At 37.3% G+C, this 25,464-nt stretch overlaps 1 protein-coding gene across 3 annotated transcripts in view; it reads right to left on the bottom strand.

The window, feature by feature from the left end:
- Positions 1 to 25,464, bottom strand: part of LOC129775228 (uncharacterized) — a 290,679-nt gene that overhangs the window by 16,250 nt on the left and 248,965 nt on the right. For all 3 annotated transcript variants that reach the window (XM_055779667.1, XM_055779666.1, XM_055779668.1), the window contains exons 6-7: positions 15,944 to 16,066; positions 14,855 to 15,044 (exon numbers count right to left, since the gene is read on the bottom strand). In XM_055779667.1, coding sequence (XP_055635642.1) covers positions 14,855 to 15,044; positions 15,944 to 16,066 — 313 coding nt within the window. The remainder of the gene's footprint in view (positions 1 to 14,854; positions 15,045 to 15,943; positions 16,067 to 25,464) is intronic.

Here is a 25,464-nt window from a genome sequence, read left to right as displayed (position 1 = left end):
ATTTAACAAAGGTTTAGATCTTGTTAAAATATAAACTTTTGTCGAAGACATTAACTTTCTATCATTCTTCGCCGATTGCCCGAAGTAACCAGACGAAGGAAAGTCGCGTCTAAGTTTCGTTATCGGTTACCGCGTGATTGTTGTTTTTTTTTGCCGCTGAAGAGTTCATTTCGCTATCTGGATAGTGAGTGGAGTACCCTGAATGAAAGCGGATAGAGGCTTTCATCATCGGAAAACCAAGGATTGGTTTTTATTTTGTCGCTGCTTCGCCGACATTGGAGTTTTCGCCGAATCATCGTGCCAACAGTACCAGTGCGGGTAAGCTTTTACCGACGACTGTGTGTAGTGGTGTCGTAAGCACATTCTCACCACCAACGAGCTTTCAGCGCGCTCCCGTTCATCTGCACTGGAGTGCGTTCATAGGTGAATAAGATTAAATATACTCAGAGAAAATATTTATTAATTATAAGTTTTTTTTTTGTGTTGTGAATTATTTTATTGTGAAATATTGTTTAAAAAACAAAAAATACTTAGAATATAAGTGCAAATTTTAAAATGGCAGAGAGTGGGGGACCTTCGGATATGGAGGTCTCTGACTCCAGTTCCCTCCTAAGTGATAAAAAAAAGTCACTCAAACGCGTACCAAATACGGAAGATACTTCTTCTGGGGACGAGTCAGCTAACCCTACCAAGCCTCCCTCCAAAAAACTAGCAAATCTCCCATCTGCCCTTAACGATCCCACTTTAACTTTAACCTCGTCTTCTCCCTCTGTTCTCCTCGCTCAAGGGAATCCCCGGCGCAAAAATGTGACCACTCCCAAAGTTCAAGGACAAGTCCCTCCGGTGATACCTCCTGTTAGCTTGTCCAAAAAATCGAGTGCAGCGGATAAGCAAAATCAGGTCCCTCCTGGCCTCCGTGGTAATAGTTCACCTTCGAACAACCCAGCACTCGAGGGGACATCAAAAACCCCAACTGTCCCTGTTTTTCCGTCCAGTTCAACTTCCCAATCGGGATTTATAAAGTTGTCTGTCCTTGTGGATCAAATCTTCACGTGTTTTAATGTTTCCGACTCCATCAGAACCATTGTCACCGCAATGCTTCCAGTACTAAAGACAATTTTGCAGCAATTGATGCAAACATGGCCCCTCCTTGCAATGATTATCTCTCTTGATGTCTAAGAGAGGTCGGAGATATCACTGTTTTACAGTGGAATTGTCGTAGTCTTATCCCTCAATTGGATACATTCAAATTTCTAATTCATAAACTCAATTGTGATGTTTTTGCTCTGTCCGAAACCTGGCTCTCTTCTCAAAATGATCTCTCTTTCCACGATTTTAATATAATACGCTTGGACCGCGATGACAGATACGGAGGGGTACTATTGGGGATCAATAAGTGTCACTCATTTTTTAGAATTGACCTTCCACCTATTGGAGGGATCGAAGCTGTTGCTTGTCATGCAAACATCAGAGGCAAAGACCTCTGTATAGTCAGCTCGTATTGGCCTCCGAGAGCTGCGGTTAGCCGCAAGCAACTTGTTGACATGTGCTCACTCCTTCCTGAGCCACGATTAATCTTGGGAGACTTCAACTCTCACGGAACTGCCTGGGGGGAACCGTACGACGACAATCGTTCATCGTTTGTAACAGCTACAATATGACCGTTTTGAACACTGGGGAAACAACACGTGTACCTAAACCTCCTGCTAACCCAAGTGCTCTTAACCTCTCGCTTTGCTCGAATTCACTATCGTTAGATTGCGAGTGGAATTTAATCCAGGACCCCAACGGTAGTGATCACTTGCCAATCAAAATTTCCATCACCATTGGGTCGAATTCTTCTGAATCTATAAACATGGCATATGACCTAACAAGACACATTGACTGGAAAAAATATGCGGACGCGATTACTCTAGCCATCAATTCCAGAGATGGTTTACCTCCATTGGAGAAGTATAACTTCCTTTCTCGTTTGATCTATGACAGTGCGGTTCGCGCTCAAACGAAACCCATCCCAGGTTCCACTCTTCGCCGAAGGCCTCCCAATCCATGGTGGGATAGCCAATGTTCCAAGCTTTATCAGGATAAATCGAACGCATTTAAAGCATTTCGGAAACGTGGAACCATTGAAAATTTTCAGTCGTATTTGGACCTTGAAAATCAATTTAAAAACTTGATCAAAGGAAAAAAACGTGCTTATTGGCGAAATTTCGTGGAAGGTTTGTCACGAGAAACGTCAATGAAAAAATTATGGAATATGGCTCGAAACATGAGAAATCGCTCTTCAACGAATGAAAGCGAAGAATATTCACATCGATGGATTTTTAATTTTGCACGGAAGGTTTGTCCTGATTCCGCTCCTGTGCAAAAAATTGTTCGAGATATACCACAAGATAGGTGCGATCTTGATTCCGAGTTTTCGATGGTAGAATTCTCTCTTGCTCTCCTTTCATGTAACAATTCTGCTCCGGGATCGGATAGAATTAAGTTCAACTTGCTGAAAAATCTCCCTGATGTGGCGAAACATCGCTTGTTGAACTTATTCAATCGGTTTCTGGAGCATAATATTGTTCCAGATGATTGGAGACAAGTACGAGTTATAGCTATTCAAAAACCCGGAAAACCCGCGTCCGACTTCAATTCGTACCGCCCAATAGCAATGCTGTCTTGTATACGGAAATTGTTGGAGAAAATGATCTTGTTTCGCCTTGATCGATGGGTTGAAACGAATGGCCTACTCTCAGATACACAATATGGGTTCCGCAGGGGCAAGGGGACGAATGATTGTCTTGCGTTGCTTTCTTCAGAAATTCAAATGGCTTACGCCGAAAAAAAACAAATGGCTTCAGTATCCTTGGACATAAAGGGGGCCTTTGATTCTGTTTCAATAGAGGTTTTGTCAGACAAATTACACTCTCGGGGTCTGCCGCCTCTATTGAATAATATGTTATATAACTTGCTTTGTGAGAAACATTTGAACTTTTCTCACGGAGATTCGGCAGTAAGTCGGTTCTCTTACATGGGCCTCCCCCAGGGCTCATGTTTAAGCCCCCTTTTGTACAACTTCTATGTAAGCGACATCGACAATTGCCTTACACAAAATTGCAGCCTAAGACAACTTGCAGATGATGGAGTGGTGTCTGTCGTAGGATCAAACGAATCCGACCTGCAAGAACCCTTACAAGATACATTGAACAATTTTTCAACCTGGGCCATTGGGCTAGGGATCGAATTCTCCACGGAGAAAACAGAGATGGTGGTTTTTTCTAGGAAGCATAAACCAGCAAAACCAAAGCTTCAACTTTTGGGTAAACCGATCACTCATGCTATGTCATTCAAGTATCTTGGGGTCTGGTTCGACTCCAAATGCACTTGGGGGGCCCATATCAGGTATCTGAGTAAAAAATTCCAACAAAGAATAAACTTTCTCCGTACAATTACCGGCACATGGTGGGGAGCCCATCCAGAAGATCTTATAATGTTGTATAGAACAACTATTCTCTCAGTGATGGAGTACGGCAGTTTCTGTTTTCAATCAACTGCCAAAACACACTTCATTAAACTCGAGCGAATTCAGTATCTTTGTCTCCGTATTGCTCTGGGATGTATGCTCTCAACGCATACCATGAGTCTCGAGGTTTTGGCAGGCGTACTCCCACTAAAAGATCGCTTCAATTTATTATCTCTTCGGTTCCTCATCCGGTGTAAGGTTATGAACCCATTGGTGATCGGAAATTTTGAACAGCTGATCGAGCTAAATTTTCAATCTGGGTTCATGAGGCCATATCATGAATTCATCTCCATGCAGGTTGATCCTTCTTCGTATATTCCCAACCGTGTTTGTTTTCCTGACTACATCAATTCCTCTGTGCATTTTTATCTGTCCATGAAGCAGGATATCCATGGAACATCAGATTATCTTCGATCGAGGATCGTTCCAACGATCTTCGATGTAAAGTATGGGGATATCAATTGTGATAATATGTACTTTACTGATGGGTCCTCTATGAATGATTCCACATGATTTGGAGTGTTCAACGAATTTTTTAGCACCTCACACAGTCTTCAGAATCCTTGCTCAGTGTATATTGCTGAATTGGCAGCGATACACTGGGCGCTGGACAGCGTCGCCTCACGACCTGTTGAACACTATTACATTGTAACGGATAGTCTTAGCTCTGTCGAAGCTATCCGTTCAGTGAGGCCGGAAAAGCACTCGTCGTACTTCCTTGAGAGAATACGAGAAATTTTGAGTGCTTTATCCAGACGCTGTTATGTCATTACCTTTATCTGGGTCCCTTCACATTGCTCAATTCCGGGTAATGAGAGGACTGACTCATTAGCAAAGGTAGGTGCAATTGAAGGCGATATTTATCAGCGTCAAATCGCCTTCAATGAATTTTATTCTTTAGTCCGCAAAAATACCATAGTTAACTGGCAACGCAAATGGAACGAAGATGAATTGGGCCGGTGGCTCCACTCGATTATCCCTAAGGTTAGCCTCAAACCATGGTTCAAAAGTCTGGACTTGAGTCGGGACTTTATTCGCACCTTCTCCCGACTCATGTCCAATCACTGTTCGTTAGATGCGCTACTCTTTCGTATTAATCTTGCCGACAACAATCTTTGTGTTTGTGGCCATGGTTACCACGACATCGAGCACGTTGTTTGGTCGTGCGAGCTGTATCTTGTCGCCAGATCGAATTTAGAAGACACCCTTCGGGCCCGAGGAAGGCAGCCCATGGTGCCGGTGAGAGACGTGTTGGCTCGGTTAGACCTTGATTACATGTCCCAAATATATGTATTCCTTAAAGCTATCGATCTTCGTGTGTGATTGTCCTTATACCCTTAGTTTTTCCTTTTCCTTTTCCTTTGTGAGAGATCGGATCCCTTCTTAAGAATAAGATGAAATGTAAATACATATTAGATATAAGATAGGTTTAAGAATTGAGTGTGATGAGTGTGATTGAGTGTGTGAGTGTGATCATTGTCAATATATCCTCATATCCCCTCCTTTTCCTGAAGAAAATATGTCACCCTTCTAAACTCGAGTCGACCGCGAGTAATCGGTTTCCTATATTATTAACATTAGAATTAAGGAAAAATGTATATATACTAGTAACAATACAGTAAGGAGTTCGGCTCCTTTTAACCTATGTAACTGAGCCTGTAAAAATAAACGATTTAAATAAAAAAAAATCAACTTTCTATCTTTTATAGTTTTTGGAATATAAGTCATTTTTGTATGAAGACTCCTGAAAAAATAATGTTTTGCGCGTAACATTTTTGTGTGTAAATTATCACGTTTGACATGTTCTTCACATGTTTCTGAATAGATAAAAGTTAGCAGAGCATTTAAAGTGCGATAATTTATACATAGAAATATAACGAACGAACATTAATAGCATTTTTTTCAAAGAAAAACATGAAAAAGTTGTTGTTCGAAAAACTTTTTCCATGTAAATGTGCCCATCAGTGCCACAAGTTATCAAAATTTATTCACGAATGAAGGAATTAGATTTTTCCCAGTATCGGATGAATTCTCTTCTATTGAAACTCAACACCATATCTATCATAATGAGTATAACACAAGAGTCGAGACGCGTGAACTTTGTCTGGTATATTGATCGAAAACAGCATGAACAAATTTCGAAAAGCCTGCTTTCAGGCACTTTCATTACTGTCAATAATTTCGGGTGATTATCACGAACGTTAAGTTGATCTTCATCGCTTGCAGTGAATTTTTATTGAAAATGTGTCACACATTTTACATATAAATGGTGGTGTATGCCATTTCCGGGTAATCGTGAGTAGATTCATAAAACGTAGCAAGAGTTATTCTATACATTCCATTGCCGAAGTAGTCAAAAACAAGAATTTTGTGTGATGATTTGCCATTCCTCTACCATTAATAAATTTCACTCTCAATTGGTGATGCTGAATTTTATGCTTGATTTTCACTAACACGCAATGATCTTCATTTTTTACGAATACCATGACGAAAAGGAAGATGCTAATGAAAAATGTACTTCATGGCAAGCTGATGTTGATGTTCATTCCACTGGAGTTCATTGATAGTGTTGTTTCATATTTATCGACTCTCGCTTGAGCAGTAGATTATCAATATAAGGAAGGCAGAAATTCGCCGAATTTGAATGTCGTGAACGTGAATATTTTCAGCACTGGTGCCCATCGTCCGATGTATGGAAAACTTGTTGAAAATTTTAAGGGCTATTTATATCTATTTTTCTCAGAATTTGAAAAGCATATTTTTTCGAGAAAAATGAACTTTAATTTTCAAATTTGTTTTACAATGAAATTTTTTCCAAAAAAATTTATGATTTGATTTTTGATTTTTGATGAAAACCTAAGTAATTTCCTACATTTCACTCTCTGACCGACTTTTTGTAGATTTTATAGTTTTTTTAATTAGGATTTTTCGAAAAAAAAGTAGAAAAAACTCTAAATTTAAAAAAAAACCTACAAAAAATTTATCAGACCTACAAAATTTTATTCAAAGAATGGAATGTAGGAAGTTGTTTGGTTTGGTTTGGTTTTCATTAAAAATTACCAAAGAATTTTTTGGAAAAAATATTTCATTGAAAAAACAAATTTTTGAAAATTAAAATTCATTTTTCTTGAAAACATAAGCTTTCAAAACTCTGAAAGAAATATATATAAATAGCCTTTAAAATTTCCAACATATCAAGAACATGTGAAACGTGATAATTTACACACAAAAATGATACGTGTGAAACATTATTTTTTCAGGAATCTTCATACAAAAATGACTTATATTCCAAAAACTATAAAAGATAGAAAGTTGATGTCTTCGACAAAAGTTTATATTTTAACAAGATCTAAAACTTTGTTTAATACATTATATCGCTATCTTGACTTTAAACAAAATTAGGATAAGTTGTATTCATTTCAAAGAAAATATGAAAAAGTTGTTGTTCGAAAAACTTTTTCCCTGTAAAAGTGCCCATCTTCCAATGTATGGACGACTTGTTGGAAATTGTAAGGGCTATTCATAAATATATTTTTGGGAATTTTAAGAAAATACGTTTTTGAGAAAAATGAATTTTAATTTTTAAAATAATTTTTTTGTCAGCGAATTTTTTTTCCAAATTTTTTTTTGTATTTTCTTGTGAAAATTTTAACAAATTCCTACATTTCATCCTTTGACAAGAATTTTTTGTTTTTTAATTTTTATTATCTTGCTTACTGGTTCAGTTTGATGCTATAAAGGAAAAGCCTAATATTTAATTATCTTCGAGTTAAATCGTCCAACTCAAACCTTCATAGAGGAATGAGATGGGACCATCATTATTATTTTATTAAAACAAATATATTTGTACCTCCACTGATTTTATCTTTTCTTTCATTCGATCTGACGGAGGTTACTTAAAATGCTATTTTGTGACCAATAATAGTAGAAACTATTATTCAATCACGACATTTTCTTCGAAAAATCACATAATCAAATTACAAAATTTTTCGATGAAATGAGATGTTAATAAAGTTGAAGGAAGATTAATAGAAAAATGTAAAAATTAAAAAAATGTAATAAGTAATATTGTAAAAATAATATCTCAAAATACAAACTTTTTCGTCTTCAAATTTCCCTTCTTAGCTTTTATTCATTTTTTCAAAATAATTTCCTGTATGAACATCGAGAACAGTAAAAAATTGATTTTATTACAGGGGAGAAGTTTACAAATTTAACCCATATTACCATCCAACCGAATGACGAAATATTGTACTTTTTCGGTTTTCTGTTGCTCACTTGTTCTTATTTTAAAGGAGCGTGATATTTCAATGTAAATCCTCCAAGTAAACGAACAGAAACACTTGCTCTACACAAGAATCCTATCGGCACACCGTTCATCCGAATCAGTTCTTTCAAGGAAGATTTTTTTTCATATTCAGTATCCAGTTCCGAATCAGTTTCCGGGTGAAATTTCATACGATTTCACCGGTCGGTATCTGCATAATGCTTTGTGTAAGTGTAAACCCGAGCAAAACTCGCCGCTTCATTTGCCGGGGCCGGTCACATTTTCTATCTGCCCACGCAACCTCTTCTCCTTCCGGAAACCGGGGTATATGATTTATGACGGAGCGAATTTTTGAATACATCTCAAAAAAGAATCATATTTCACAAGTGCGTTCCAGAAGAGACTTAGTTTTACAATTTATGAGCTTTCCCTTCTAGAGAGTGCCTCCACTGGTTTCTTCCACCCATCGGTAAGTACCTTGGCCGGCCATTTATCCCGCTCCGGACGAATCCAGTGGAGGTGGAGAAAGAAGGAAAGGTATATGCTAACAAAGATGAGTGGCTTTTGGCCCGGGAGCGTGTTCTTATGGGAGCTACCGTCGAACGAAAGAACATCGTTTATCCAGTGGAAGTAGATTGTAAGCTGCTTGGTTGGGAGTCTCTGTGTTTGTCTTCCGGATGGGGGAATGAGCAAAAGATGACATGTAAACTAGACCCGGTGAGGGATGAGTTGTTGATCTCTTTCTCTCTAGCAAGTTATTCCTGAGAGGTTTTTTTCGGCTTACCATTGCAAATTTGTTGGGTGTATCCAAACGGATTGTTGTTAGTTTTGATGACTTTTGAGCAATAAGTAGGAACAGTAAGCTTGATAAATGCTCGACATGTTTTGTACCAGTATGCACACATTGTAAACAGAAGTTTGTGAATCAAAGATCGGAAAGCAGATATGTCGTTCATGCTTTTTTTATGTACAGAGATTTCCATGTTGGTCTAAGCGTTGGTAGGAAAAACAAACCTTAAATGTAACATTGGGAGGGAGACCGTTTAAAGAACGGAATCATTCTTCACCCCTTTCCAGCGTGCGACACACTTAAACCCTTTAATTGCCACCAGAGTGAGCAGCACACGTCTAATGTACCCCCGGATCATGCGAGCTTAGAATAAATGGTCTGAGATTGGATTTTCGGGATGAAAAGATTTCCTGATTTATATATGGAACGTGGTACGGTTCCTCCCCCTCCGGCGAAACGATGAGCTTGCCAAATAATGCAGAACAAGGATCCCACTTTGCAGTACATTATCAGGAATGCGGAATGAATGTTTCCACACATGGAAGCGAGAATTTATCTGCAGCATTCATCAGGCTTCCCCGCTCAACTTTCGTTTGGCTGTTGGCGGTGGGTGGTTAGGGAGATTTTTCTTTGAAAAAAAAAAAAGGTGAGAGGCACGTGCATACAATAATGGGTTCAGCTTCAATGCGCCCAGCAACACGTTGTGCGAAGCTCGGTGTACCCTTCAGATGATTTATATATTTTATAGCCCCGGCGGAGGGAGAGTGGACAAAGACTCTCGCCGGTTGCAATCAAAATAAGCAAGTGCAAGAAAATTCACAAGACCAAGTGAGTCTATTTTGGTGCCGGGGATGGTGCGCAGATGTGTGAATAACTTTGGAGAGTGTTGTTTACTTTCCCTTCCGCTGTTATAGATATGAGGATCGAGATTTTAATATCACCCCGTACAGCTACTGGTACTGCATGGAATGAAATTTGTAACGAGAAGATATTGAGTGTTGGAAGTTTTCCGCTTCGCTTCCCTGGAATGATATATGTGTATTTGGAATAGTTGCTGTGTAACCGGTTTATATCGAGAGAGAGTTCATTTTGAAAAGACTTTCAGCAGAAGGAAAGTGAGAACTTGAGTTTGAAAACTTTGAATGAGATTACAGCGAGTGGTTGTCCCAGAAGTATTTCCTGAAGTTCAATTGAGTGAAAAATAAAGTCATGCAATCAGGTAATGATGAACTAAAAACTTTGACAGTGCGTTGCGGATCCTTCACTTGTTTCCAAATGGTACTACACTATATTTCTTTATATTTCGAAGCTTAATGTTTTATATTTGAGAGGCATTCCACCACTCAACACAAAACCATTTAAATTCCATATTTTTGATTTAGCTGAAACTAATTTTCACGATAAAATTTTTAAAATAGTATCATTTCAGAAAATAGACTATAGCGCCAAAACGGGTTATTTGATCGACATAATGTCTATGGCAAAGTTATTGATTTTAATTTTGCGGTTCTTGTTTTCCGGTTTACAAAAAAAAAATTAAGTTTAAAAATGGAATGTCAAGAATCTAAATTTTTTACGCAATGAAGCCCGTACTATCTCCGACAACTGGTTTATTCTAGGCAAATGAAAAATGCAAAAAATTCTAACTCAAAAATATAATACGGGTAGGACTCGATTATATACAAACTTGATTATATACAATTTTGGACTCAATTATGTACAGTTTGAAAAAAACAACTTTTTTTTATATTTCAAATATGTCTCATTAAAAAAAATGTAACGTTTCAAGGTTTTTCAGGTTTCACTTGAATTCTCACCAGGAATTGTTTATAACGATATTGCAGCAAAATTAAGAATGATAAAAATTGGGTGTCAACAACAGGAAGTGAGTTATATTTGTGGTTTAACCGCAAGGGTGACGTAGGACTATCGTTGATTTAGTGATCATTTGTTTTTAGTTGCATCTGAATCAATTCTAAATGAATATTTGGGGGACTTCGAAAACTAAAACAAGAGCAAAAGAAGCAATCACACGAAAGTTGTATAATACATAATACCTTGCTTGTATAGTGATATGATTTGTATTCCATTTCCAATAGACAAAATATCTGTTGCATCAAATCATTCTACATAATTTTTGCGTTCGCTCATCCTTTCACACAACACCCATTTCTCGTTTGAGAAATTGTTGAGTAAACAACGTTTGCCAGTGCGCGTAGAGCGTGAATTCCTTCTTAAGATTCATTGCACTTCTAATAAATTGCCGAAAGACGTGGTCTTACGTTGATCGCACTTGATTAAAAAATCACAAAACCAAATGTATTTAGTCGCAGTATTATATGGATAGAAAACATAATACACTCTTTCGCTTGAATGCAATTTTCAATTCCAAGGGAACTGGCAGATTATTTTACAACAACGAGAACATCTTTCCAGATTCTCCTCGATACTCGATGACCACCTGTACACTGCACTTGATTGAAAAGTCACAAAACCAAATGTATTTGGTCGCAGTGTTATATGGTTAGAAAATATTAAAATAAATTCTTTCGCTTGAATGTTTTTCCTCAATTCCCAGGGGACCTGGCAAATTATTTTTCAGCAACGATAACATCTTTCCGGAATCTTCTCGACGCTGGATGGCAACCAAACGAAAATAGTTCCACGCGTGTATGTGTGTTTGTGGTGGCTTTTCCGATGTTTCAAGCGGAACCGTTTGTGGCATCACTCTCCTCCTGATGGATTCCCTTCTAGCCTAAGGTGCACAAACCGACTCTTGGTGACACCGTTCATCAGCGATTTAATGATAAACGAAGTTAGCTTCACCACAACAGCGGAAACATGCTCCAATCGCTGTTCAATTATAACTGAGTGGATTTCCGAGCGGCGCTCGCTTATACAGGTAAACTTCGATATAACGAACATTTCACTTTCAAAATTGTACGTTGTATCGAATTGTACGTTATATCGAAGCATAATAAAGTACTCACAAACGTAGTCTATAATACATTATTGAGTTGCTGTTTTAGTCAAGTTAATTAATAACTTCAATCAGAAGACGAAGCCAGCCTTTCTCATGATGTTTCCCTTCGTACTGTTGATTAAAGCTTGATTCATTTAGAATCTGGAATCACCAAACCAGCTGTATTTCGAGATTGATTGAAGGTACAAAACTTGTTTTAGCATCACAATACAGATAATTCATTGTTCTATCAGAAAAAAAATATTGAAAAAAAAAATTTCCTTTACACTTTGCAAAGGTGTACGTTATATCGAGGTAAAATGTACGTTATATCGAGTGACGTTATATCGAGGGTACGTTATAACGAGGGTACGTTATATCGAAGTTTCCCTGTATATTATATTTCAATAGCCTGTTTTGAAAGCAATTTTAAGGCTATTGAAACAAGTTTTTGGATGAAAAAATAACAAGTTTATAACGCGTAGACATTTTATCTTTCGGATGAAGTGTTTATCATACCATTTTGTTTGGTTGTTGAAGAGCTATTAACGCTCAAAATCTCGGTCTCCGGCGTAACGCTTTCGTTTTCGAATCTTTGATTTTACACCTCGGTATAGAAATGAAAGACGTAGTGCTACGTCAAAATCGAATTGTAGAGTGGTAGACCTTCGACTGGTTGATAGAATCAATCAAGTTAATTGTGAATTTTGGGATAGGAGTAATAATAACACATTCAAAACAATATCTTTAAAGTTTTTCACTTCCAAAATGTTATTTAAATTCACAAATCTAGATGTTTCACAACACTAAATTTTCTCATCTTTCATACGGAAGCAACAAAATCGTCTTACGTAGCGTACTTTTTAAGGTAGATTCACTTCAAGACAAACAGAACTAAGAATAGAAAAGAAGTTATATATATGTGAAATTGTTGAAAATCGACCATATGCGTAGAAAGATTTTTTCCATAAAATATGAACTTTTATCACCTTCTGAGATATTCAGGATAAAATTATTTTTCTCATGATAAAAGGGTAGTTTATGTCTTGAAGGGGATGAATCAAAAATTAATTTCTTCTTTTATGCACAAAAATATGTATAAAAACGATAAAAAATGTCGATTATATACAGGATTCGATTATACACAGTGAGTCCGCCCTTTACCTACAAAAATCCTCGTCAAAGGATGGAACATTGGAAATTGTTTTAATTTTCATAAAAACAATTTTGTTCTCTAAAAATTACACTGTAAAAAATATTTTAAAAACTGAAATTAATTTTACTAACAATTATTTTTAAATTCTAAAAAAAAGTAAATGAATAGGCATTACAATTTCCAACTAGTCACCCATATATCGGAAGATTGGCACTTTCACAGGAAATTTTTTTTTCGAACAATAACTTTTTCATGTCCTAATCCTAATTTATTTAAATTCATGATATGATGATATGATGTATTCGACAAAGTTTTAGATCTTATTAAAGTATGAACGTTTTTCGAAGACGTCAACTTTCTTTCTTTTAAAGTTTCTGGAATATATGGCATGTTTGTATGGAGACTTCTGAAAAATTAATGTTTTACTCGTAAAATGTTTGTGTGTAAATTGTCGCGATTGACATGTTCTTGATATGTTTTTAAATATAAAAAAGTTGCAAAATATGCCAATCGCGATAATCTACACACTAAAATGAACACTACAATGTTAAATCATAGTAATTTTTCAAATAAAATCTTGAAAAGTGTTTTAAAAATACTTTTTCTCTGTAGCAGTGTTTTTCTTCCGATTACCTACAAGTCGGTAATTGTATGGGAAATTCATACAATTTTTTTCAGAATTATATTATTTAGAAAGAAATTCAAATTTTCTAAATACTACTAAAACCTACAAAATGATGAATTTATACGGAATAAAATGTAGGAAATAAATTATGTTTTCATTAAAATATAAACAATTAAAAATAAATAAATTCATTGAAAATATGTTGCATTTTTGTGTGAAGCCTCCTGAAATTTGTTTCCTAGAGTTGTTTTTTTTTAAATTCTGAATAAAACATGTATGAATTTTCCATTCAGTCATCCATACTTTCGGAGAATGTTTGTTTTTTTTTTTTAAATTACTATTGATGTTTGAATCGTAACATTTTAGTGTGTATCTCGATTGACATATTGTGCAAACTTTTTTTCTATTTAGAAACATGGCTAGAACATGCCAAACGCGAGAATTTACACACATACATTTTTTTTCAGAATTATATTATTTAGAAAAATGAATTAAAATTTTCGAAATATTACTAAAACCTACAAAATGTTGAATTAATACGGAATAAAATGTAGGAAATGATTTATGTTTTCATTAAAAAATATCATATAATTAAAATAAAAGAAATTCATTGAAAATACATTGCATTTTTGGCTTCAGCCTCCACAAATTTGTTTTCTAAAATATGTTTTTTTAATTCTGAGTTTTACATCAAGTCATCCATACTTCTGGAGAAGAGCACTACAAAAGGGAAAAAGTTTTCCTAACATCAAATTTGTCATGTTTTTTTTTTGAAAAATTACTATGAATGTTTAAATCGTAACATTTTAGTGTGTTTCTCGATTGACATGTTGTGCAAACTTTTTTGCTATTTAGAAACATGGCAAGAACATGTCAAACGCGAGAATTTACACACAAATATCTTACGAGTAAAACATTATTTTTTCAGGAGTCTCCATACAAAAATGCCATATATTTCAGTTGACGTCTTCGATAAAAAATATCATTTTATTGAGATCTAAAATTTTGTTGAATACACTATATCGCATCATATCGCTATCAAAATTGGGATAAACTTTTTTCCCTGTAAAAGTGTCCATTCCCGATATACAGATGACTTGTTGTTAATTGTAAGGGCTATTTATGTATTTTTTTTAAGAATTTGAGAAAAATGAATTTTAATTTTTTAAATATTTTTTCAAGTCAGATTTTTTTGTAAAAAAATTAAGAAAAGATCATTGGCCGTTTTCAAAAAATAGTCTAATTTTTTTTGGAGATTTCAAGAGTGCAATGTTTATGACCAATGTCATACAATTCACAATATTTGACTGCAATCTGAGAGGATGCTGCCAACTCCTAGGACGAGTTGCTAAGAAAATCGTCTCATGTCAAAATATTTGGATATCTAAATATCCTGAGGTGAAAAATAGTATTTTCCGATGTACCGATGTATGTGTATCGACGTAAATATTTGTGACTGAAACAATGACAACAATGGTAATGGTACAAACATACGACTCAGAAATCAAACTTTGTTCAACTGCAGTTTCGATTTATCACTCACCTTTATAACCATTCATCGTTAAGTACCGATCACCTTGATCGGTGAGCTCTCCATCGTACACGTTGCTCTGGAATAGGTTCATATTGTGCCCACTGGATGATCCGGTGGCCAATATCCGGGGTCGATCCTCCTCCAACAACCGCTCGGTGCTTTCGTGGTAGATCTGATGAATCGTTGCGTCGCACTTGAGCTGTTCAAATAATATCAGACAATATTGTTAGCATAAAAAATCATTTCGCTGCATCGAACAGTGGTGGGATTTTTTATAGTAATTGTTTTTATGAGTAGAATTGTTAGTTACTTGATAGCATAGCTAAGACTGTAAATTGACGAAAAAAAATATCCAGAAGGATGACGAAAGAATCTTTTTCACGCCACGTTGGTGAAATGGTGGCACCGAGCTAAGAAAGTATGGTTATCTTTTTTTATCCCACCGCCAAGGAAAGGTTTCTCGAATCAATTAAACTTTTAATTAACACCGTTTACCCGGAATGGAATTAGATCTTTTGTTTTCCCTGGCATTGGTTCTACAAAATGATAGCAACAACAACAACAACGGAAAGTTGTCTGTCAGACGGTGTGAAGGTGAGGTGAGTATACCCCAAGATTCTTTAGACCGCTTTTCAGTTCATTAAATCGGAGTGCACCGAGCTAGAGAAGGATTTCGTTTGAACAGCAACGAAGCAGAAAAAAAGGAAGACACTGGCTTCCCCGCAACCCCCTTGCCAACAGTAGTTCAGGAAAGTCATTGCTAGGATGTCCGTCGGGGTATGTCATCCTTTGAATGGCGACGAAGAAAGGATGACATGAACTTAAATTAGAATTTATAATTAATTAATTTAACTTTCGCTGCTGAAATTATAATTTTATGAAGACACAGAACATTTGCTAGAACTTGTAGTTGGGATGCAATGCTTTCTGGTATTGTTGAAATGATGGTTATTTGTCATTTATAATTCCAGTCATTGTTTGAAAAAAATCATGTTTGATTCACTTTGAGAAAAAATTGAATATCTAGACAATAGAAAGCTTGTAGCTGTTGAAGCTTCAGCAATCACTGTAAAAACAGAAAGAAAATAAAACACCTACCCTTAGTTTTCCTTTGATGAAATGGCTGTGTGTGATCATAACGTTGATCCCCAGCTCCGAGGTTTCTAATTTTGTGCTGGCGTCTTTGATTGGTTTGTATTGCCTCGTTTGTTGCTGTAACACCTATAAAATGAAATATTGTGATTTTATCGATTCGTTTTAGATTTACTAAAAAAAATACACAAGTATGAAATCCGTTTGGTATGGAAACTGGAAACATGATAATAGGACTTCTGAAAACCCGAATCTACGAATTATCTCGCAAAAATATTGCCGACGGAGTTGGCAGCTCTTGGTTGCTTTTCAAGATGTACGCTGCTCAAAACATAATGTTTTCGGATGAAAAATCCTTTACTTCAGAGACTGTTCTGAACAAGAAGATGTGTAATGAAAATTTGCCGTGTATCATCAGCCCCTCTGAATTGTTCGCGTTGTCTCTCAATTTGAATCTATTGGATTCTGGAATTTTGGTATATGTGCTAGGAAAGTTGGGTGAAGTAAATATTTGGATGCTTTTAAGAATGATTTGGTGAAGATCTGGGACGACATGCCGTTTGAAGTCGTGTGTGTGTCTTGTGATTATTTCGAAAACCACTCACGGGTCGTAATCAAATATAAAGACGAAAGACTTCAACTGAACCAGTTCTACTTTACTGCATAACTACTTTACTGAAAATCTTGATATTAAAAAGGATCCAGAGGAGAAAATGTTCATCTGTTTCACTTTCAAATCATAAAGTGTATCACTTTAACGTTGACACCCTTTATATAAAATTGGATCTATTTCGAGAACGATCAGTCTTATGAAAATATGTTTTATGTAGTATTTGATGTAGAATTCGTATTTTTATATTACTTTTCCTAAATGGTTGCGATATAGCGAATTGTTGGAAATACGTCAATTCACTTTGGGAAAAGGAGGGGTTCAAGCAGTGTTGTCACACGTACAGATTTATCTGGAAAGGTACAGATTTTTCCGTTATTTTTGGTACAAATTCTGTACGGTATAGAGTACAGATTTTCGTTAAAAGGTAAAGTTTGGTACAGATTTTTTCCGTGTGTGAAATTTCTTACATTCGAACAAAGCAATTTATTTATTTTTAATTTTATTTAATGATAGTTTTTCTTCTTGAATGGCGTTAACGTTTCCTTGTGGAACTTTTGCCGTCTCAACGTATGCATTAACTAGCGTCAATTATCAATACTTGGTTGAGATTTCTTAAGCCAAATAACATGCCTTGCATTGAATACGCGTGACCACAGTGCAAGTCGAAAGAAATTTCTTCGACGAAAAATCCCCCGGCCAGAACGGGAATCGGACCCGAACACTCGGCATGATAATGTGAGACGCTAACCACTCGGCCACGGGTGCACATACAAATTAATGATAGTACGCAATCTAGATTAAAAAAAAAATATGTATAAGCATTATAAAACTCACGAAGGACTTGCAAATGTAAATATAGTATTTGTAGTAAATAAATGAGTATTTTTTCATGCTAAATTTCTACCACGAATATTTTCGATGGTACAGATTTTTGGACGAAAAAGTACAGATGAGAAAGATTTTTAACCCCTCTGGTACAGATAAAATGACCGACTCTACTCTCAGCTTTGCTTCGACTAGAACTGCTTCGGCAGCCGAGGTCAACAAAAAGTGACTTGACTAGAAAATGAATTGACTAGCGTTGACTAGCGAAGATGGCTGGTGAACTAGTCCAGTCAGTGGTTATTTTAACTGACGCGACTAATGAATACAAATCTGCCTCTTCATTGAACTGACTTCAATCCACACTTCCATTTCGCCCTGATACTTATTTTATACCCGCGTACGCAATCTTATTTTTACGTCCATATAAAGAGGAGCGAAAACTTGATTTCTGATGCAAAAAAGTAGTTACCCCATCAATGGACGGTTTATTGTCTACCCATCGTGAGCTCAAACCAACGAACTTAGACATTTATCAAGTATGCTATGAAGGCGTGTTAGTATTATTAAATAACGAGCAAAATAGCGCACACACACTGCATGTTTTTTATACGTGTGAGTAATTTTCGTGTACGGTACAAAAAAAATCAAGCTCACCTGTAGCGTATGCCAAACCACATTGAACTCAAACATCGATGCATGCATAATGATACATGGGAGAGAGAGAGGAACTAATTCGTTTTGGGGGAAGTGACTTCAAAAAACAATGAAGACAATTTGACTGGGACGAAGGAAATTAAACAGTTGAGTCGGTAGAGGGAGATAGCGACTAAACGTCCGACTGACTTTTAGTCGTTTTGGCGGAGGAACTGCGTGAAGAAGCCAAAAGTCATTCTCAACTGAATACGGATATAGTCAGTCAGATAGTCTATCCTCAGTTGACTATGACTATGCCGTGTCCTGGTGGCAACACTGGGTTCAAATTGGAATCACTTATTTTTGAACTATTTTATGCTAAAAAAATATATATAGAAGAGTCTATGCCTAGAAGCACGGACGGAAACTTGACTTAGGACTTTGAGGACATTTACTGTTGTATTGAAATCCGTAAATTTTACTCATTCAGTACTCCAAATGAAACCTTGAAAAATTATTTTGCAATTGAACCTGAATCGGGTTGTAATAACTTGAACCGGAACCTGAACTTTGTAAAAGAAGCAATAATTTTTAGTATTATTTATTAAAACCTGCTTTTCTAATATTAAATTGTTGAAACAACAGATAGATGTTTCAACATTAAACCATGAATAATCTGTTTTTTATATCGATGTTCATAAATGAAGATAAAATTACTATTAATAAAACCATCCTTACAGAAATATTTATCGATCGGTTGCATTTCTCTTTAGTTTATTTGTATTTAGCAATAAGGAGTAATAATCTCACAATGTATTCTTAAACTTAATTTTAATTAGCTAGCTTGCCTCGGCAATATATCCTAGTCTGTAACATTGTCTGGAATGGGTCGTAATAATTATATCGCCAGGTGATACGGATAACATATATTATGACCGTGAGTCTTCCCTTGTGAAGTTTGTGAGGATCTTGTAGAGAACTGACCCCAACGGATGCTGCTTATTTATAAGGAACAAAAAAGGGGAATGAACAAGTAGATTTGGGGAAGTGTAGCTGGCTAAATAAAACCATTAGTACTTCTTGATCAGTGTTTTAAACGGTCGACATTTTTGGTGACCATCATATACTGCCCTTGTGCGAAAGTTACGGCTCAATATGTACTGTGAACGTGACCAAGAATTCATTGCTCGGCTCCAACAGTCACATAAGAAAAAAAGCACAGCCGCAAACACGACCCTCAGTGGAACGTGTAGATGTTTTCTCTTTCTGTCGAACGTACCTAGAAAAGTGGTGAACATATGTTATTTCATTCTACCATTCGTGGTCATAGTCATTCTTTAATTCCGGTTAATTTGATTGTAGTTTTAATGTTATTGGACAGCTAATGATATATAATCTTTTCTTTCTTTATTCTGCTTTCAAGCGTAGCTGCACCCATATGCATTCACCTCCTCGCTCACACATCCATACACGATGAATAGTACGTTTCCGGATTGCTCAAATCCGGAAGGAAGGTTTGAAGGTTGCTCAAAGCAACGGTGAGCGTTCGTCGTGAACACTGTTATATGATTACAGAACGATGAACATCAAATGAATAAAACGAGATGGAGATTTCATATGATATTTTTAGTACGATGATCGTTTGTATGTTCATTTTATGATGTTCAATAAAGACACAGCACATACGTGTCCATAAATAGTCATACGATGGTTACCACTTGCAAGACTATTTTTGATAAAATATTGCGAACTGGTATGCATGAATGTACCTCTAATCGGTATCCAGTTTAGTTTTTTCATTGAACATGATATGATTAGACAAAAATCTTTCTGAAAAAATCTCTATCAAATTGAAACTCTTTAAACTAGGCTCTCATTGAATCTTTAGGGATAATACAGCTTTTTCATGCCAAACCGATATAGTGGTTCTCAGATTTCCACGAAAACTATTTGTTTTGATCCTCATCGCAAAATAGCAGACTAGTTTTGTTCTCTTTTTTTTTATTAGGATGCCTTTTTCCATTTTTGGGTGGCCTGAAAAATATTTCCAAAAATTCATAATTTAAAACTACTGGACCGATTCAAATGATCGACATATCAAATCAAAGTTTTGGTAGAAAAGGTGAAACAATGATTTTTGGACCATTGGTTAACTTTGAAAAATTATAACTCAAAAACGAAAAAAAACGCTTCTCAGATTTTTGGTGTGTTATGTAAAAAAACCTCAGCATTCAATAAAATATATAAAAAGGTATGGCCTCCTCTTTCTTCAACCGAGTAAACTACGAAAAACCAATGTATTCAATAATTACAAAAACAAAATCCAAATTTTTGGCAAATTTAATATTTTTACAAAAAAAAAAAAACTATTCAATTGGCTTTAATTTGATATACCGATCTTTTGAATCGGTCTAATTGTGCAAAAGTTATTAATTTTTGAAAAAAAGATTTTTTGAAAAAGGTTCGGCTTATTTTTCGGACCACCCTGAAATGGAAATAGATACCCGAATGAAAGAATAAAAAAACACGAGTCTAATATTTTGCGGTAAGGAACAAAACTACTATTTTTCACGAAAATCCGAGATCTACTAAAGGGTGTGTCACATCAAATTGCATCACGGAAAAAACGCAGTAGAAATTTAATTTTTAGGAATTATATCTTCAGCTTTCGCTTATAATCAGATAAGAGTGTATAGATCACGTTGGCCATGCTTCACTGTCAATTTTTCGTAAATTTGGAAAAATTTTGTCGAACGAAAAAGAGCGTCGTGAATTAATCCTGTGCACTCATTTCGAGAATCCGGAGTTGTCACATCGGGACATCGGTAAGATGCTGGGAATCATCCAATCCACGGTCAGCAGAGTACTAAAACGATACTTCGAGAACCTAACCATCGACCGGAAGGTGAAGAGCGGCAAAAATGGATGCTCCGTCAGTGAAAAAGATCACAAGCGCGTAGTTAAGGAGTAATGGATGGTTTAGACGTGATCCGAGTAGTTCGGTCCGGGATGTCGCCAATAAGCTGAATTTGTCAAGTTCATTCGTCCAGCGGACCAAGCAGCGGGAGGGCCTGCGTACATACAAGGTTCAGAAGGCTCCTAACCGCGACGAAAGGCAAAACATGGTGGGGAAGACGCGAGCCCGGAAGCTGTACACCGAAATGCTGACGAAGCCGCATTGCCTGGTAATGGACGACGAAACCTACGTCAAAGCGGACTTTCGTCAGCTGCCGGGCCTGTTGTTCTTCTCCGCAGAGGACAAATTCAGCGTTCCGGAGGAGATTCGCAAGCAGAAACTATCCAAGTTTGCCAAAAAGTACATGGTGTGGCAAGTGATCTGCTCTTGCGGAAAGCGGAGGAGCGCTTACTACCACTATTGAAGCAGCACGAGGGCCCGACCATCTTCTGGCCGGATCTCGCTTCGTGCCACTATTCAAAGGACGTGTTGGAGTGGTACGAAGCCAACGGGGTCACCTTCGTGCCAAAGGAAATGAACCCGCCCAACGCGCCGGAGCTTCGCCCAATAGAGAAATATTGGGCGATTATGAAGCAGGCCCTCCGGAAGAACCCAAAAGTTGCCAAATCGGAGACGGACTTCAAGAGAAAATGGATTTCTGTTCAAAAAAAAACTACAGCCTGACGTTGTACAGAACCTTATGGACGGGGTAAAGAGGAAGGTGCGAGCATACGGGCTTGGGCTCGAAGTATGAATAAAAAGAAAATGCTAAAAGTTGTTTAATAGTTTTTATTTTACTGTCTAAAATTTTCAAAAGGATCGGTCTACTGGGCGAATTTCTACAGCGTTTTTTCCGTGATGCAATTTGATGTGACACACCCTTTATCTCGGTTTGACATGGAATGACTGCATATAGAGTCGCCACCTTCAAATCATCTCCTCTTGTTTGATTCTGATAAATTATTGCTTGCTTGCTATTGATATCTTTGATTGTTGATTGATTAGATAGGATATTTTCTAATTTGTATGGATTTTGAGGTAGGATTACGAACATATTGGGGTACAAATTGAAAATCGAAAATCGAGCACATAATGAAAATTGTCCAATTTCGAACGCTTATTGTTCAATCATTTCATGATGAATTGATGAAGTTTTTGCGTCAATCGATTTCGGCACTCCATAACATTTTTTTATATTAAATAAAATAATATATGTCATGAAACTAACTATCGAACAATTGGAAAATCTAAACCCCTATCCTAATGGAAATATCCACTTCTAGTTGGTCGACATTGACGACACATGCAGCGGTTCACTAACAGAGACATCAAAACCAAGCTGCCTGGGGAAAATCGGCATTGCAAATACATGAAAGTAGGGTGAACTTTTGTTCCTACCGAAATGTGTTCCCTAACAGAGACATTAAAACCAGCTGCCTGGGGGAAATAAACATTGGAAATATATGAAAACAGGGGGAACTTTTGTTCGTACCGAAATGTGTCCCCTAACAGAGACATCAAAACCTAGGTGCCCGAGGGAAATCGGCATTGCAAATATATGCAAGGCATTTTTTATTACAAGTAGGGTGAGTGAAACGATTAATTCTAGCAAATCTGAAACTTTAATGTTGGTTACTACCATATACAATTTTACACTTACACTTGCGCTTAATGTTTCACAATACACGATCTGTCATTGATATGAAATTAAAAAATTAAAATTGTATATGGTAGTAATTATGTTAAAAATGAATTGAAATATGAAACAATTTATTTCAATTTTTATAAATAAAACCAAGGTGTGTTCCCGCTCAAGAGAGGGTCGTTCGTTTTTTTGTTTTCTTTATTTCATCCATACATAACACAGAAGGGCGGTTTTCATCATATCTCATTCCACTTTGGCATCTTCTATCTGATACGCCCCACCCAACGACTGTTTACCATATTTCTACCATCATCACTCGGTAAACACTGGTAGAGTGAACAAACAATATCCAACAACCAAACAAAATTGTCCTTTTCAGGGCCACCAAATCTTGACCAAAAAGTTTAACGATGTAATTCTTCAAACATATCCAAAATCAACATATTGCCTAACAGAATCCTACGTCAACTACACGGTCATGTGTCGGACACAACTCTCCTGCGACTTTTTTTTATTACTGGAGACGGAAAATCTTCATGAAAACAAACCAATCATGTATAAATATGTTGTTCACACGAAAATTATATTAGGCTGTCAAAAAAGTCCTGCGGTATTTCCGCGAGGTATCGTTGTAAGCGCGTAGTTCTAGTTGTATTCATTGTATCGAGTCATACTATAGCTTGTTGTAAAGGTATTTTTGCGCGCTATAATATAGTCCTTGACAGTGTTTTGTTTGAATAAGTCGTTCGTGAGTTATAGTGTCGCAAATATGGAGCAAAATAAAGAGAAAATCCGACATATTTTACAGTAAAGGGTGTGTCACATCAAATTGCATCACGGAAAAAAACGCTGTAGAAATTCGCCCAGTAGACCGATCCTTTTGAAAATTTTAGACAATAAAATAAAAACTATTAAACAACTTTTGGCATTTTCTTTTTATTCATACTTTGAGCCCAAGCCCGTATGCTCGCACCTTCCTCTTTACCCCGTCCATAAGGTTCTGTACAACGTCAGGTTGTAGTTTTTTTTGAACAGAAATCCATTTTCTCTTGAAGTCCGCCTCCGATTTGACAACTTTTGGGTTCTTCCGTAGGGCCTGCTTCATAATCGCCCAATATTTCTCTATTGGGTGAAGCTCCGGCGCGTTGGGCGGGTTCATTTCCTTTGGCACGAAGGTGACCCCGTTGGCTTCGTACCACTCCAACACGTCCTTTGAATAGTGGCACGAAGCGAGATCCGGCCAGAAGATGGTCGGGCCCTCGTGCTGCTTCAATAGTGGTAGTGAGTGCTCCTGTAGGCACTCCTTAAGGTAAACCTGCCCGTTTACCGTGCCGGTCATCACGAAGGGGGCGCTCCGCTTTCCGCAAGAGCAGATCGCTTGCCACACCATGTACTTTTTAGCAAACTTGGATAGTTTCTGCTTGCGAATCTCCTCCGGAACGCTGAATTTGTCCTCTGCGGAGAAGAACAACAGGCCCGGCAGCTGACGAAAGTCCGCTTTGACGTAGGTTTCGTCGTCCATTACCAGGCAATGTGGCTTCGTCAGCATTTCGGTGTACAGCTTCCGGGCTCGCGTCTTCCCCACCATGTTTTGCCTTTCGTCGCGGTTAGGAGCCTTCTGAACCTTGTATGTACGCAGGCCCTCCCGCTGCTTGGTCCGCTGGACGAATGAACTTGACAAATTCAGCTTATTGGCGACATCCCGGACCGAACTTCTCGGATCACGTCTAAACTGCTTAACTACGCGCTTGTGATCTGTTTCACTGACGGAGCATCCATTTTTGCCGTTCTTCACCTTCCGGTCGATGGTTAGGTTCTCGAAGTATCGTTTTAGTACTCTGCTGACCGTGGATTGGACGATTCCCAGCATCTTACCGATGTCCCGATGTGACAACTCCGGATTCTCGAAATGAGTGCGCAGGATTAATTCACGACGCTCTTTTTCGTTCGACAAAATTTTTCCAAATTTACGAAAAATTGACAGTGAAGCATGGCCAACGTGATCTATACACTCTTATCTGATTATAAGTGAAAGCTGAAGATATAATTCCTAAAAATTAAATTTCTACAGCGTTTTTTCCGTGATGCAATTTGATGTGATACACCCTTTAGTACTATGACAAAGGCAAAAATGCATCTCAAGCTGCCAATAAAATTTGTGCAGTTTATGGACCCGATACAGTTTCCATTTCCACCGCACAACGATGGTTTCAACGTTTTCGTTCTGGTGTAGAGGTCGTCGAAGATGCGCCACGCTCCGGAAGGCCTGTCGTCGAAAATTGCGACAAAATCGCTGAATTAGCCGAGAAAGACCGGCATAGTAGCAGCCGTAGCATCGGCCAAGAGCTGGGGATAAGTCATCAAACCGTTATTAACCATTTGAAAAAGCTTGGATTCACAAAGAAGCTCGATGTATGGGTGCCACACACGTTGACGCAAAAAACATCTTTGACCGTATCGACGCATGTGAATCGCTGCTGAATCGCAACAAAATCGATCCGTTTCTGAAGCGGATGGTGACTGGCGATGAAAAGTGGGTCACTTACGACAACGTGAAGCGCAAACGGTCGTGGTCGAAGCTGAAGCGGCTCAGACGGTGGCCAAGCCCTCATTAACGGCCAGGAAGGTTCTGCTGTGTGTTTGGTGGGATTGTCAAGGAATAATCTATTATGAGCTGCTTCCCTATGGCCAAACGCTCAATTCGGACCTGTACTGCCAACAACTGGACCGCTTGAAGGTAGCACTCATGAAGAAGAGGCCATCTTTGATAAACAGAGGCCGCATTGTCTTCCATCAGGACAACGCCAGGCCACACAGTTCTTTGGTGACGCGCTAGAAGCTCCGGGAGCTCGGAT

The sequence above is a fragment of the Toxorhynchites rutilus genome, chromosome 3 (assembly GCF_029784135.1).
Source record: "Toxorhynchites rutilus septentrionalis strain SRP chromosome 3, ASM2978413v1, whole genome shotgun sequence".
Classification (NCBI taxonomy): Eukaryota; Metazoa; Arthropoda; class Insecta; order Diptera; family Culicidae; genus Toxorhynchites; species Toxorhynchites rutilus.
Note: the sequence above shows the minus strand (reverse complement) of the source record. Positions and strands in the feature narration are given on the sequence as shown.